General features: G+C 53.1%; 1 protein-coding gene across 1 annotated transcript in view; it reads right to left on the reverse strand.

The window, feature by feature from the left end:
- LOC139604076 (uncharacterized) overlaps nucleotides 1–16,289 on the reverse strand; it is a 1,261,625-nt gene that overhangs the window by 1,002,372 nt on the left and 242,964 nt on the right. Inside the window, 1 exon segment of the mRNA XM_071455063.1 lies at nucleotides 7,784–8,166. Within this exon segment, the coding sequence (XP_071311164.1) occupies nucleotides 7,784–8,166 (383 nt within the window).

Consider the following 16,289-nt stretch of genomic DNA (forward strand, 5'->3'; position numbering starts at 1 on the left):
TTGAAGTATTGAAAGAGTTAACACCTGAGCTGCTGGCAACTTGTGGTGGAAGTTGTGGTTGGGTTGTAATAAGATTGGTTTTATGGTTGGTTTTAGGCTTTTTTGTGTTTTAGTTGTAGCGTTATTTTGTATGGTTGTAGGTTGTAGGGGTTTCTGGTTTTAGTTATGTTGGGGGGAGGGGAGTTAATGGTAATATTTTAATAGCTGTGGCTGGCTTTGTTCTGGTTGGGGTTTTGTAGCCTCTTTTGTTTTCCTGTTTGGGAGTTGTTGGGGTTTGGTTTGGTCAGAATGGGGCCAATGGGGAGGGGGTGGCCTGGGGAGTGGGGAAGGGGCTCAGCCCATGGCAGGGTTGCTTGGTTTGGTTTGGTTTGGTTTGGTTTGGTTTGGTTTGGTTTGGTTTGGTTTGGTTTGGTTTGGTTGAGATGGGGGCCGGGGCCAGTGCCCGCTGCTTCTTTGTTGACTGGCAAAGAAAGAGGAAGTTCCTGGGTATTTTCATCTTTAGCATTTGTGGTTAACTGGGGCGTGTTCAGTATCTCACTGCTTTAACAGATTGTCAGTGACACAAAAAGTTTTACATTACTTTTAAAAATTCTTGTCATGTATTACGACAGATGTTCAATCAACAAAAAACACTTCTGAAAGCATTGACTTGGCCCATTCAACTTCACAATATCTAAGCCTGTTCAATTTAATGTTAATCAACATTTGCAGGAGCACAGATACAGAAGAAGAAGACGCAGAAAGAGAAAAACACAAAAAAGATGTAGAGAAGCACATATACAGCTACCAACTCCTGGATTCCAGCAGAGTTCAGATGGAAATTCCAAGAGGATCCAGGGTCAAGATGTGTGCTTGCCTTGTGGTCAGCCTTCAATACCCCTTGGTCTCCCTGGGCCCTTCCCCCAGGTGGGGCTTGGGCTCATTTGGTCCCTCAGGAGCTGGGCTGGGGCTGCAGAGGTGGCTGTGGAGCATTGCCTGTGCTGTGCCAGGGACTGGCAGCCACTGCTGGGCTGGAATAGAGGCTCTGGGGGGATTGGGGTTCCAGGGCAGGGCAGGGCTGGGCTTCCAGGGCAGGGCAAGGCTGGACCTGCCCCTTCCTCCCCCACACATGAAATGTTTTGAGCCAACAATCTCCTCCAGTCTGTCACAACAGGGAATGTTGCAGGTAAAATCCCAATTCTAGCCATGGATGCCTAGAGGAGCAGGACAGTTCTTTTCCATAGGAAGGAAAGCACAGCCCCCCAGTGTTTGAAAGGCAGGTGAGAGACTCATTGGGCCAAGGCCATCCAGACTTGTCAGGAATGGCAGATTTTGTCTGGGAGCAGTCTTTGGATTATGGGAATTTTGGAGGTGGAAGCCCAGTCTTGGCCATAGGCTCCTGGAGAAGCAGGGCAGTTCTTTTCCACAGGAAGGAAAGCATGGACCCTTCCCCAGTAGTTTGGGGACAGATGGGAAGTGACCCTTGTAATACCAATGCAAGACAGACTTGTCCTGGCAATATTCCTATTGGAACAGTCCCTGGATATAAGGAAATTTAGAGGTGAAATCCCAGTTCTGGCCATCGGTACCTGGTGGAGAAGGAGAGTTCTTTTCTATTGGGAAGGAAAGCACAGAGCCCCAGTGCTGCAGCAGCTGATAAGAACAGACCCCCAACATGCCAAGGTCAGTTGGACCAGTCAGGCAGTCCATGGGAGGCCAAACAAGCCAGACCTGTTCCATGTTCCATTGGTTTTATAATGCCCTGCATTATCACCATGGTGCCCTTGGTTCAATGGAGTCCCAGAGTGTAACAATGGCTCCTAGGTTCCAGAAGGCCACCAAGTATCAAAATAGTCTCTGTGGTTCCCCAGGACCTACAATGACACGGGACTCCTCTGTTCCATTAGCCCTGCAATGTCACAATGGACCTTGGACCCTGGGGGTTTGCAGTGTCACAATGGTCTCCTTTGGCTCCACAGTGTCACAATGGACCAATGATGACACAAGGCCCTGCAATGTCACCCTGGAGCTTTGGTTCCATGCAGCCCTGCAGTGTCACAAAGGCCTCTTGATTTCACGAGGTCCCACAGTATCACAATGGTCCTCTTGGTTGTGTGGGGCCCCCCAGGGTCACAATGGTCTCACTGGTTCCATGAGGCCTCACAGTGTCACAATGCTTTGCTTATTCCACGAGGCCCCATAGTGTCACAATGGTCCCTTGGTCTCACAGGGCCCCACAGTGTCACAATGCTCCCTTGGTTCCGTGGGCCCTGTGCTGCTGCATTCCCCCCTCCCCTTCTCAGGCCGCCCTGCCAGCTGAGAAATGCTCCTTGGGGCTCGGCCTTGGCCAACAGCTCCTGGGCTCAGCTCCTCTGCAGCTCATCACAAACACTGTCTGCCCCAGGCACTGCTGCTGCCCAACCAGCTCCTGCTTTCTGGAGGAGCAGCCCTGGGAGCTGTTTTTGTTCCCTCCGTGGCACAACATCCCTGTTCTCACACTGCCAAAGAAAGCTGTTGGTGCTAAGTGTGGCCAGGATGACTTAACCTTACCTACATTGCCTGTAGGTAAGGTTAAGTCACAAAGTCAGAGTGAAGCTAAACACTGCTAAGAGTTGTTGTTTTCCTAACTTGTTATGTTTAATATAAGTTATAAGCTGAGTTAAATACTGTAAAATGTTAATTCTCTGTTAAATTAAAAAGTCATAGTTTAGAAGTTAGGTTAAATCCTGTTAAATGGCGTTTTTTGCTAAATTGTGAAATTAAAGGTAACCAGTTAAGGTGTAAGTTAAGTCCTGTTAAGTTTGAGCTCTGTTAAGCTTTAGGGTTAATTTCCCTGGCAGGGAAATTCATTTTATCCTTGCCCTCTCTGTCCTTGTGTCATACGCACACAGTGACAGTTCTGAGTTCATTTCTGGTTAGATTGCCTGGACTTTGTTTGGTTTTGCTGTTGCTTTGTTTCCTTGGTGTGCCTGAAGTGTCCATTCAGGAACACAGTGACTCTTGCCAAGGAACTTTGTGCTGCTGTCCCTTAATATTAAATCTGGTTTTTGCTGCTCCCTTGCTGGGGATTTTTTCAGCGCTCTCAAGGCCTCGTTGGTACCAGGGTGAAGGAGCCCTGGCCCAGGCTCTGGCCCTGAGGGACATGGGGACGCTGCCGGCGGGTCCCTGTCCCCCTGTGCCACCCCCAGGGCCCTGGCCCCCCGTCCCTGTGTCAGGCTCTGGGGTCGATCTCGTGGAACATCCTCTGGGGGAGGCTGCGGCGCCGGGGGCGGGGGGCCCCGGGGGCACAGGGGACCCTGCTGTGCACGAGCAGGGTTGGACTGCTCTGGGGGGAACTGTGAGGGGGGCCGGGGCAGAGTGACCTCCCCAGTGACCTCACACAGCCCCAGTGATGTCACACAGCCCCTGTGATGTCACACAGCCCCTGTGATGTCACATTGACTCCTATGATGTCGCACAGTCCCCTGTGATGTCACACACTCTTCTGTGATGTTACACAGCTGCTCTGTGATGTCACAGAAGACTCTGATATCAAAGAGTCACACTGTCATGTCACCATTTGTTCTGTGATGTCACAGCCTGCTCTATTATGTTACACAGCCACCCCGTGATGTCACAACCCACTCCCTCATGTCACAGAGCCACCCTCTATGATGGCAGAGTCTGCTCTATGGCCTCACAGTATGATGTGACAGACAGCTGTGTGAAGTCACAATCCCCTCAGTGATGTCACAAAGCCCTCTCTGTGATGTCATACTGACACTCTGCAATGTCACAGCACACACTTTGACGTCACTTCCTGCTCTATGATGTCATACAGCCATGCCATGATGTCACAGCCTGCTCTGTGATGTCACACAGTCCCCTCTATGATGCTCTAGCTGCTCAGTGACCTCACACAACAAACTCTGTGATGTCATAGCCCAATCCGTGACCTCACACAGCCCACTCTGGGATGTCACACAGCCCCTTGCTGACATCACAGCTGCTCTGTGCTTCCATGACACAGCCACAGAGGAGCTGCTGTGACACAGCCCCCTCTGGGACATGCCACAGCCCCTGCCAGTGCTGAGCCCCTGGGAGGTCTGTCTGTGCCCTGCTGGTGTCCCTGAGGGGCCCTGGCAGTGCCCCAGCCCTGCTGGGCTGTGCACAGGAGCTGCTCCTGGCCAGAGCTGTCTCTCTGCAGCTCTGCTGCCCTTGCCAGGAGCTGCCTCTGGGCCAGGAGCCTGGCCCAGCTCAGCAGCACAGACACAGCACAAGGGCTTTAATGACCCTCTGGGGCTTTGGTGCTCTTTGCATCAGACTCAGTCCCTCGGAGCGTGCTCAAAGAACTTCTTAGAGACTCAAAAAGAGAGTGAAACACTGAATTTTCTCATAATTTAAATGGATCCATCTGAGGGACGGGACTAAAGAAATGTCCCCAGGTTCCAGGTAGAGCAGAACACTGGTGGCAGTGATGACAGCTGGGGACAAGCAAGGCAAAGGTGTCTCTGGTGCTGAGCAAACCTGCGCCTCTGTCCCTGCAGGCTGTGGGCATCCCCCGGCTGCCCCACCTGGCTGGCCCCTTCCTTTGCTGACAGCTCTGCCTCCTGCCTGCCTCTGCCTGCCCACACAAAGCCTTGGGCTGCTCCAGGCTCCTGCTGGGGGATGTGCTGCACCACAGCCCTGCCCTGGCAGGGAAATTCCTTTCTCCTGATGTCCAGTCTGTGCCTCCCCAGCTGCCCTTGGTGCTATTATGTCTTCTTCAGGCTCATTCCCACTATGAAGAAAAGCCCCAGCCTCTCTGAAACCACCCTTCCATCCCTCCCAGGCTACTCCTGTTCTGTCCTCAGGCTCCACACCACTGACCCCAGAGCCTGCAGATTCTCCCTGCTGGTTTTGTGATGAGACCTCCAAACCCCATCTTGGGAGATTTTTGGGTCCTCTCCAAGGACTGTGAAAATGGAAAAATAGAGATCAAAGTTATTTTCTCCCAAATCTTGCAGTGACAAAAAAAGAGTCAATACCTTTAAACTGAATGAGGGAGAATTTACATTTGTTAGAAGAGGAAATATTTTGCAATTATGAGAGTGGCATGAAACTACAGCTGTTTTTCCAGAGAAGTGGATTCCCCATTCCAGGAATTGCCCAAGGTCAGAAGATTTCTGCACCTTAACCCAGTGAAACCCTCTCATCCCCAAGGACAGAATTCCTGTAGTGTGGGTTCTCTGATGTGCTGGGTGCCCTCACAACGCTTCTGGCCAGAATGTCTGCTGAGGGCAGCCAGGCTGCTGCAGGGGCAGTGCCCTCACAGCCATCACCATGGCAGCCCTGTCCCCTGGGCCTGGCTCTGCCCTTTTCTCTGCCCCTGCCTTGGCTCTGCTGGCATGAAGAGTTTTGTCATTGATATCTTGTCCCCAAGGTGCTGAGGCAAATGGCTTCCCAGTCAGGTTCCTGGAGCAGAAGTGGCTTTTCAGAGGCCAGCCAGGAATGAGCCCTGAGGCAGCAGCTCTGCAGTGGTGGCCACCAGGCCGCGCTGCCAAGGGAGGCTTCTGGCCATGGCCTGCAAGCAGCTGCTGCTGCCAAGGTGCCTTTGGTGCCTCAGGCTCTCCCTGGCACAGCTCCCAGCACGGCACTCTGCCCTTGTGCCCGAGGCCTTCCCTGTGCTGGGGCTGGCCTGGGGCTTTTCCTGCAGCGGGACCTGCCCTGCTGATGGCACAGGAAAGGCAGTTCCTGCTGGAGCAGGAGGCTCTGCCTGCAATGGCCTCCAACAACTCCAGCAAGGCCCTGTTGAGTTCAAAATTCTGCCTATTGCACTATATTCTAATAATTGTTATAGCTCCTGTACTGTGGAGTAAATAACTCTGGTTAAGATCTTTCTGCCCAATCATGATCAGAATCAATCAGAGCTGTATTTATAAAAATTTATCTGGTACTCCATCATTAATCCTGCGGGACAAATTGTGTTAAAGTTCAATTCCACCTATTCAATCTTTTACACCTGTGACAAATTCTGCGGCTGGGATTGGATCCAGCTGCTGCCAGTCTCCTCTCTTAGAAGGAATTTTAAGAGTCTAGGGGCCCGGCAAGGGTTTGGAGATCCATGGTGGCTGCTGGGTGTCATTTCTCCACCTCATGACTCAACAGGAGTTTCTCCAATAAAGAAACAAACCTTTTGCCTGAAGCTCCCACTGTGCCCATGACAGGAACCCCTGAGAGTGTCTGGGACATCCCGGCTCTTTGGCAGCCTGGGGACTCCTGGGATGTCACCGTGGAGCCCCCGTGAGTGCCTGTGACAGATGGGTGCCTTTGCAGCCCAAGGTGCCCTGAAATGTCACCATGGAATGGCTGTGACTGCCTCTGAGCACAGGGCTCTTTACCATCCCAGAAAGCCTTGGGAGGTCTCCATGGAGCCCCTGCCTCTGTGTGGGTCATTCCAGCTCTGGAACAGCCTGCAGACTCTTGTAATGTCCCCATGGAACCCCTCTGAGTGCCTGTGGCAACTCGGTTCCTTAGCACGCAGCCATCACTAGAATCCATTGCTATGGTCAGTTTCCATGGTAACCACCCCAGCCCCCTGTTGCTGTGGTCAGTTTCCATGGCAACCATCACCAGCCCCCTGTTGCTATGGTCAGTTTCCATGGCAACCATCACCAGCCCCCTGTTGCTATGCTCAGTCCCTTGGCAGCTCCATGGAGGCCCCATGCCAGGGGTGGTTGCCATGGACACCAGCTCAGGCCTGCAGCCAGAGCCCGTTGCCATGGCAACCATTGGCAGCCCCATCCCCAGGCTGATGGGATCCCAGAAGCACAGAATTGGCTGAGCTGGGAGGGACCCATCAGGATCCTCCAGTGCAACTGCTGGCCCTGCACAGGACACCCCAACAATGCCAGCCTGGGCCTGGCAGCGCTGGCCAAACACTGCTGCAGCTCAGAGAGCCCTGGAGCTGGGAGCCTGCCCTGGGGAGCCTGGCCAGGGCCCCAGCAGCCTCTGGCCAAAAACCTTTTCCTGACATCCAACCTGAGCCTGCCCCGACTCAGCTGCAGCCGCTCCCTCCACTCCTGTCCCTGGGCACCAGAGGGAAGAGGTTCCCACAGCCCCAGCCAGGGACCCGCTCCCAAGGCTGCTGCCATGGCCACCAGGGCTGCCACCAGCTGGGATGCTCGGTTTCCACGGGCCGGGCTTCAGGAATGGGATTCCCCAATTTCCTGCTCCCGCTAAAACCGCGCTGCCCTCGCTGCCCTCCCGCCTCCCATGGAAAGCACAAAAGGCAAAGATCCCAGACTGGGATAAGAACAATTTATTGGGAACAGCAACCAGATAAGGAACAAACAGGAATAAAAACAATATTGTCAACAGAAAGGATAAGAAAAACTATTTACAGGGAAAAATACGACATCAACAACTGTCTCTGCCTGGCCACATATTCCATCCTGTCTGGAAAGGACACCCTTCTCCTCAGGGAGAGAGAGAGAGAGTCCCTTTCCTGTCCCTGGCAATGACCTGAGCTGGGAGTGAATGTAATGACAGGGCCCTGGCCAGACCCTCACGTTCTTCCATCTCACATCATGTCATTAGCAGGGGCAGGAAAAGAAGCAGGTCTTCCCAGCATGGATTACAGGGAACATGGATCACCAGGGCTCTTCCCAAACTGGCTTCTCCCATGGGGGATGAAACTGGAGTGGTACATGAAGCTGTTCCTGCAATCGAGGCACTTGCAGGGCTTCATTTACTGGTGGCTCCGTTGCTGTCTGGTCAAGTGAGAGCTCTGGGTGAAGCTCTTCCCACTCTGGGGACATTCGTAGGGCCTCTCCCCAGTGTGGACGCGCATGTGGGTGATAAGGTGGGAGGTTTGCTTGAAGCCCTTCCCGCAGTCAGGGCAGAGGAAGGGCCTCTCCTCTGAGTGAATTCACTGGTGGTAGAGGAGATGGGAGCTTCTATGAAACCTCTTCTGACACTGGGGACACTCGTAGGGCCTCTCCCCAGTGTGGATGCGTTGGTGGATGATGAGGGCAGAGCTGCAGCTGAAGCCCTTCCCACACTCCCCACACTCGTAGGGCCATTCCCCAGTGTGGATCATCTGGTGGCTGATCAGGCTGCTGCTCTGCCTGAAGCTCTTCCCACACTCCAAGCACTTGTAGGGCTTCTCCCCATCATGAAGCTGCTCATGGGCCACCAGCTCTGAGCTCTGGCTGAAGCTCTGTCCACCTTCCTGGCTCAGGGTGGGTCTTTCCTCCTCAGAGCACCCTGGGCTGGGTTTGGAGCCCCTCCTTCTGTGGGATCTCTGGGGCTTTTCTTCCCCATTGGATTTCTGCACCATATAGCCACTTAAAACAGCCTCTTCCACGTGATTCTGCTGTGGGGTTTTGTCCTCCCTGGTCTCCATCCTCAGCTTCTTCCCTGGGGGAGGAAGGCCAAGGAGAGGATGGGATTTGCCTCCGTGCCAGAGGGAAGGGGAAGGAGATCCCCCCAGTGCATCCCCGGCAGGATGGGGTTGGCAGCAGGGTTGTCCTGCAGCCGGGGGCTGTGCTGGGCTGGGAGATGGAGCAGGAGAGAGGGGGAAAGGGGCACTGACGTCCTCCTCACCTGCCTGGCTGTCCCAGGGCATTGTGTCAGTTTGAAAAGACAGGTGTCTGCTAAGGAAGGCAGGAGACTCCCTTGAAATGGAAAATGTTAATCCCTTCACTTGGAATTATAATTTTCAAAACAAGAGGCTGTCAAGCAAATTCTATGGGAATAGGAATAACAGTTCTTCAGAAGGAAAATTAAAAATACAAATGCAGTAGTACTAAAAACTACTTACAGAGTAAGAATACGACCTGACACCCTGTCGGTCAGAGTGTTGGTAGCACTCCTGGTAAATGGTGGCTGCAGTGCTCCTGCAGGGACAGGTGTGGTTCTGTTGGAGCAGTGATCCTGTAGGAGGGTGGAGTTTTCCTCTGAAGGTCCAGTTGTGACGTCGATCGGCCTGGTCTTCCTCTGGGATCCAGTGGAGCTGAAAGCTGCTCTTCTGGCAATCTTGTGGGAGAAGGCTGACTCTGTTGTTCACATTCTCAGATTATATCCCGGTAGGAATGCTTGGCTCCTCCCTCTGGGCAGATCTTCTCACAATGGGATGATGGAATTTTTATCAGTGACACTCAATGGCCCATTAACAGAAGATATCTCCCTGGAGGGAGGATTCCTTGTGGAAGAGATAAAGTAAACTGCTCAATTAACAGATGATAATTGCCCCAGCTTTACCAGAGGGTAATTGAATACACACCCAGCTAAACCTGAGACACTGTTCCAGCCTTGGAAAGCAGGATTTGGTACCAGGATTCTTTAGGGAATGCAACCCTGATTGAAGGCAGAGATAGAATCTCCAGAGCCTGCAGCCAGAAATGGACAGTTGTGTGATACTCATTTCAACATCTTCTCTTTCGGAATTATTTACTAATGATTATTTGCTTTGCCTACCTAATATTTTTGTAATTTTTTGCAAATTTGCATTATCTAAATTACACTGTTCCTTAAGTTAAGTTGGTGTCTGTGTCTTTGGTGCGGGCCCTGCCCACTGGCGAAACAGGGCCCAATCCTGCCTAAGTGTTACCTGGGGAGACAAAACCCTCACTGCAAATGTGCCCCCTTCCTCCTTGTTCCCCACACTTCATGCACTGATCATGATGTCCTATGGTCTGGGGTATCCCTGGGGTCAGCTGGGATCTCCTGTCCTGGCTGTGTCCCCTCCCAAGCTCCCCCACACCCTCAGCCCCTCCCCAGCGTGGCCGAATGAGGGGCAGGACAGGCCTTGGCTCAGGGCGAGCTCAGCAAGAACAAAACCATCTCTGCGTGCTCAGCCCTGTGCTCAGCCCCCGGGCCCGGCATTTCCTCCACTGCCACCCCGGACCCCCTTTCCCACCCCTCTGCCCCACGGCCGCCGCAGCACCGGCTGACAATAGAAGCAATTCTGGGGCAATTCCACGTTTCCTTGGTTCCTGCACAGCTCCAGCTCAGCTGCTGGCAGGTTACAATTAAAGAAAAGTGCAAATTCGGCCCAATACAGATATTATTAAAAGGAAGTGGGAGCTCTGTGTAGCTGTCACAAAGGTGACAGGGATGAAGAGAATAATGATTCTCACATTTGGCAAAAAACCCAAGCCTAGGAATTCAGTAGTTATTTGGGAATTTAGCTACTTGAGCTGGGCTTCTTGTGGGACTTTTAGCAGCCTTGTGTTCCTCACCATGTGGTGAATGAACCTTGTCAGTCTTGCTGGTATCATTTGCTCCATTTCCTCCAGTGATTTTAACAAACTTTTCAAGGAGGGACAACAAAATATTTTCTTTACACTCCAGTCCCACAACAGCCATTTTCCTCATCAGTTCTCCCATAGGTCGCTCAGACGAAGCTGCATCAAAGTTTCCAAGAGTTCCTCCAGAGAGACCCACAGCCTCCTCAGAGGAAGGAACCATGCTGTTGTCAAAGGCAACTGGGGTCAAAGAACAGTGCCCTGAACTCACTGTGCCAAAATAATTTTGCAATCTGGTTAAGAAAATATTAGAGAGATGCCATTTGCCCTGGGGCAGGGCAAGTGTGACATTGTCCCCTGTGTGTGTGGCCTTCCTGGGGTGGGGGTTTTACACCTGAGCCAGTTTGGGTAAGGGGGGTGGTGTTCACCCCCTGAGCAGGGATTCCCCCACTGTTTCAGGCTGCAGTGTAAGATGGAACCAAATGCATGTTTTCAATGCCCATCTTCATCAACTGCTATAAACAGGTGGGGCAGTGTTCTTGATCTCTTCCATGACTCAGCCCTGATAACGCCCTCCAGGGGAGATATCTTCTGTGAATGGGCCATTGAGTGTCACTGCAGGACTGATCAAATTCCATCCTCCCATTGTGGGATGCTCCGCCCAGGGGCAGGATCCAAGCATTCCTACCTGGATATAAGCTGAGCTTTGCAACACCAGGAGCAGCTTGCCTACTGGATTCCCAGAGGTCAAGAGCTCCAGAACCACCCCTGGACCTTCAGAGGAAGACCAGACGCTTCTACAGGATCACTGCTTGGACAGAATCACGTTCATCACTCCAACAGGACTGCAGCCACCATTTAATGGGACAGCAGCCACCAGCCTGACCAGCAGGGTGTCAGGTTATATCCAGACTCTGTCAGTTTAAGGCAGTGTTTCTGCATCATTGCCTTGATCTTCATTTTCTTATTAAATTGTAATCCTGGTTTAGACCCTCCCCAGGTTTGCCTTCAAACCAGTACAAAATTCAATGTACTTATCCCTTGTTTTCTTCTCAAAACAGGATTTTCCATCCCTTAAACTTGGCCAGATGGAGGAGGAGGCTGTGAGGAAGAAGAAGGTGCCCCAGGAGCCCCAGGGAGGTGAGGAGGAAGTCAATGCCCCTTTCCCCCTCTCTCCTGCTCCATCTCCCAGCCCAGCACAGCCCCCGGCTGCAGGACAACCCTGCTGCCAACCCCATCCTGCCAGGGATGCACTGGGGGGATCTCCTTCCCCTTCCCTCTGGCACGGAGGCCAATCCCATCCTCTCCTTGGCCTTCCTCCCCCAGACAAGGAGCTGAGGATGGAGACCAGGGAGGGCAAATCCCTGTGGCAGAACCTCATGGAAGAGGCCATTTTGAGTGGCTCCACAGTGCAGAATTCCAACAGGGAGGAAAAGCCCCAGAGATCCCACAGAAGGAGGGGCTCCAAACCCAGCCCAGGGTGCTCTGAGGAGGAAAGACCCACCCTGAACCAGGAAGGTGGACAGAGCTTCAGCCAGAGCTCGGAGCTGGTGGCCCATGGGCAGCTTCACAATGGGGAGAAGCCCCACAAGTGCTTGGAGTGTGGGAAGAGCTTCAGGCAGAGCAGCCCCCTGATCAGCCACCAGATGATCCACACTGGGGAATGGCCCTACGAGTGTGGGGAGTGTGGGAAGGGCTTCAGCTGCAGCTCTGCCCTCGTCACCCACCAGCGCATCCACACTGGGGAGAGGCCCTACAAATGTCCCCAGTGTGGGAAGAGGTTTCAGAGCAGCTCCAATCTCCTCCAGCACCAGCAGGTTCACAGGGATGAGAGGCCCTTTCTCTGTCCCAACTCTGGGAAGGGCTTCAAGCACAGCTCTACCCTCATCACCCACTGGCGCATCCACACTGGGGAGAGGCCCTACGAGTGTCCTGAGTGCCAGAAGAGGTTTCACACCAGCTCTGATCTCACCAGGCACCAGCAGATTCACACAGAGGAAAGGCCCTTCCACTGCCCTTACTGCAGGAAGGGCTTCAAGCGCAAGTCCCACCTCATCAGGCACCAGCTCATCCACACTGGGGAGAGACCCTACGAGTGCCCCACATGTGGGAAGAGGTTTCGGACCAGCTCAAATCTCCTCTTGCATGCACAGATTCACACGGATGAGAGGCCCTTCCACTGCCCTGACTGCGGGAAGGGCTTCAAGCAAAACTCCCAACTCGTCACCCACCAGCGCATCCACACTGGGGAGAGGCCCTACGAGTGTCCCCAGTGTGGGAAGAGCTTCACCAGCAGCTCTCATTTGACCAGACACCAACCAAGTCACCGGTAAGGAAAGGCTTGCCAATGCTCTGATTGCAGGAACAGCTTGATGCACCACTCCAATTTCAACCCCCATGGGAGAAGCCAGATTGGAAAGAGCCCTGGTGATCCATGTTCCCTGTGATCCATGCTGGGAAGACACCTGTACCTTTTCCTGCCCTTGCAAATGACCTGATGTGGCATTGAAAAACGTGAGGGTCTGCCCATGGCCCTATCATTACATTCAGTCCCACCTCAGATCATTGCCACGGACAGGAAGGTGACTCTCTCTCTCTCCCTGAGGAGAAGGGTGTCCTTTCCAGGCAAGAAATATTGTAGCCAGGCAGACCCTGTGAGTTGTGTTGTAGTTTTCCCTGTAAACAGTTTTATTTATCCCTTCTGTTATCAATATTGTTTCTGTTCCTGTTTGTTCTTTATCTCATTCCTGTTCCCAATAAATTGTTCTTATCCCAGCCCGGGATCTTTGCCTTTTGTGCTTTCCATGGGAGGCTGGAGGGCAGCAAGGGCAGCGCGGTTTTAGCGGGAGCAGGAAATTGGGGAATCCCATTCCTGAAGCCCGGCCCATGGAAACCAAGCATCCCAGCTGGTGCCAGCCCTGGTGGCCATGGCAGCAGCCTTGGGAGCGGGTCCCTGGCTGGGGCTTTGGGAACCTCTTCCCTCTGGTGCCCAGGGACAGGAGTGGAGGGAGCGGCTGCAGCTGAGTCGGGGCAGGCTCAGGTTGGATGTCAGGAAAAGGTTTTTGGCCAGAGGCTGCTGGGGCCCTGGCCAGGCTCCCCAGGGAAGGCTCCCAGCTCCAGGGCTCTCTGAGCTGCAGCAGCGTTTGGCCAGCGCTGCCAGGCCCAGGCTGGCATTGTTGGGGTGTCCTGTGCAGGGCCAGCAGTTGCACTGGAGGATCCTGATGGGTCCCTCCCAGCTCAGCCAATTCTGTGCTTCTGGGATCCCATCAGCCTGGGGATGGGGCTGCCAATGGTTGCCATGGCAACGGGCTCTGGCTGCAGGCCTGAGCTGGTGTCCATGGCAACCACCCCTGGCATGGGGTCTCCATGGAGCTGCCAAGGGACTGAGCATAGCAACAGGGGGCTGGTGATGGTTGCCATGGAAACTGACCATAGCAACAGGGGTTTGGTGATGGTTGCCATGGAAACTGACCATAGCAACAGGGGACTGGTGATGGTTGCCTGCTAAGGATCAGATTTGTCACAGACCCTCAGAGGGGTTCCATGGGGACATTCCAAGAGTCTCCAGGCTGTTCCAGAGCTGGAATGTCACACACAGAGACAGGGGCTCCATGGAGACCTCCCAGGGCTTTCTGGGATGGTAAAGAGCCCTGTGGTCAGAGGCAGTCACAGCCATTCCATGGTGACATCCCAGGGCACCTTGGGCTGCAAAGGCACCGATCTGTCACAGGCACTCACGGGGGCTCCACGGTGACATCCCAGGAGTCCCCAGGCTGCCAAAGGGCCGGGAATGCCCAGACACTCACAGGGGTCCTGTCATGGGCACAGTGGGAGCTTCACGCAAAAGCTTTATTTCTTTATTGGAGAAACTCCTGCTGAGTCATGAGATGGAGAAATGAGACTCAACAGACACCATGGATCCTCTACCCCCGCAGGGCCCCTAGACTTCTTAAATTCCCTCTAAGAGAGGAGACTGGGAGTGTGTGGATCAAATCCAGCCCATGAATTTGTCCAAGGTTTATGTGTAAAAGATTGGACAGGTGGAATTGAACTTCAACCCAATTTGTCCCACAGGATTAATGATCGAACACCAGATAAATTTATATAAATAGAGCTCCAATTGATTCTGATCATGATCGGACAGAAAGATCTTAACCACAGTTATTTACTCCACAGTTCAGGAGCTACTGCAATAATTAGAATATAGTGTTCTAGGCAGCAATTTTGAAGTCAACAGATTGGGCTATGACACGACAGAGTTTGTTGTGTGAGGTCATTGAACAGCTATGGCATTATAGAGGGCATTCTGTGACATCACAGAGCAGTCTGTGACATCATGGCATGGCTGTAGGATATCATAGAGCCAGGTGTGAGGCCAATGTGTGCGCTGTGACATTACAGAGTGGTAGGGTGACATCACAGAGAGGGCTTTGTGACATCACTGAGGGGATTGTGACATCCCACAGCTGTCTGTGACATCATAATGTGAGGCCATAGAGCAGATCTTGCCATCATAGAGGGTGGCTCTGTGACATGAGGGAGGGGGTTGTGACATCACTGGGTGGCTGTGTAACATCATAGAACAGCCTGTGACATCACAGAACAAATGGTGACATCGCAGTGTGACTCTGACATCAGAGTCTTCTGTGACATCACAGAGCAACTGTGTAACATCACAGGAGACTGTGTGACATCATAGGAGGCAATGTGACATCACAGGGGGCTGTGCAGCATCACAGATGGCTGTGTGACATCACAGGGGCTGTGTGACATCACAGGGGCTGTGTGAGGTCACTGGGGAGGTCACTCTGCCCCTGGCCCCCCTCACAGTTCCCCCCAGAGCAGTCCAACCCTGCTCGTGCACAGCGGGGTCCCCTGTCCCCCCGGGTCCCCCCCGCCCCCGGCGCCGCAGCCTCCCCCAGAGGATGTTCCACGAGATCGACCCCAGAACCTGACACGGGGACCGGGGGCTGGGGCCCTGGGGGTGGCCCTGGGGGACAGGGACCCCCCGGCAGCGTCCCTGTGTCCCCCAGGGCCAGAGCCTGGGCCAGGGCTCCTTCACCCTGGTACCAACGAGGCCTTGAGAGCGCTGAAAAAATCCCCAGCAAAGGAACAGCAAAAACCAGATTGAATATTAAAGGACAGCAGCACAAAGTTCCTTGGCAAGAGTCACTCTGCTCCTGACTGGACAATTCAGGCACACCAAGGTAACAAAGCAACAACAAAACCAAACAAAATCCAGGCAATCAAACCAGAAATGAACTGAGAACTGTCCCTGTGTGTGTGTGACACAAGGACAGTGAGGGCAAGGATAAAAGGAATATGGCCCAAAAGCTGAACAGAGTTCAAACTTAACAGGACTTAAGTTACAACTTAACCTTAACTGATACCATCAATTTCACAATTTAGCAAAAGAACAGCACTTAACACTATTTAACCTAACTTAAAACATATGACTTAGCAATTTAACAGAGGAATACCATTTAATATTCAACGTAGCTAGTAAATTAAATTAAACTTAATACCTTGGCAAAAGAACAACTCTTAGCAGCATTTGATTTCACATAGACCTCATGACTGAACATCTCTTACAGGCCTCACTGACTCAGCTATCCAAGGCACTCAAACTCCTCAGAGAGCAGCATTTCTGCCACATTTCCCCAGCACGGGCACTCCTGTGTGCACACAGACACAAAGAGTCAGTGCAAGGCACCTGGGAGAAATTCCCCTGAGGGCAGGAAATGCTCCCTGTGCATCCTTTGGCATCTCCCCAGCGGGTGAAGGGTTGAGCCTGGAGGAGTGGGGGGATCGGCCCAGGCTCCGTCGTTGTTGGGGATCCCCGAGTGCAGCAAACGGGAGAGTTCCCGGCTGGGAGAGGCCCCACTCAGAGGGAGTCGCTGGCCCAGGAGAGCTCCAAGGGCTCCTTTTGGAGCGCTGTTTGCAGGGCCCCAAGAGAGGGGCTTCAGTCCCAGCAATGGTTCATCCTGGCCGCACTGGGCACCAACAGCTTTCTTTGGCAGGGTGAGAACAGGGATGTTGTGCCACTGAGGGAAGAAAAGCAGTTCCCAGGGCTGCTCCTACAGAAAGCAGGAGCTGGTTGGG

This window comes from Agelaius tricolor, unplaced genomic scaffold, assembly GCF_023055355.1.
Source record: "Agelaius tricolor isolate 1412-34295 unplaced genomic scaffold, bAgeTri1.0.p SCAF_43, whole genome shotgun sequence".
NCBI classification, from domain to species: Eukaryota; Metazoa; Chordata; class Aves; order Passeriformes; family Icteridae; genus Agelaius; species Agelaius tricolor.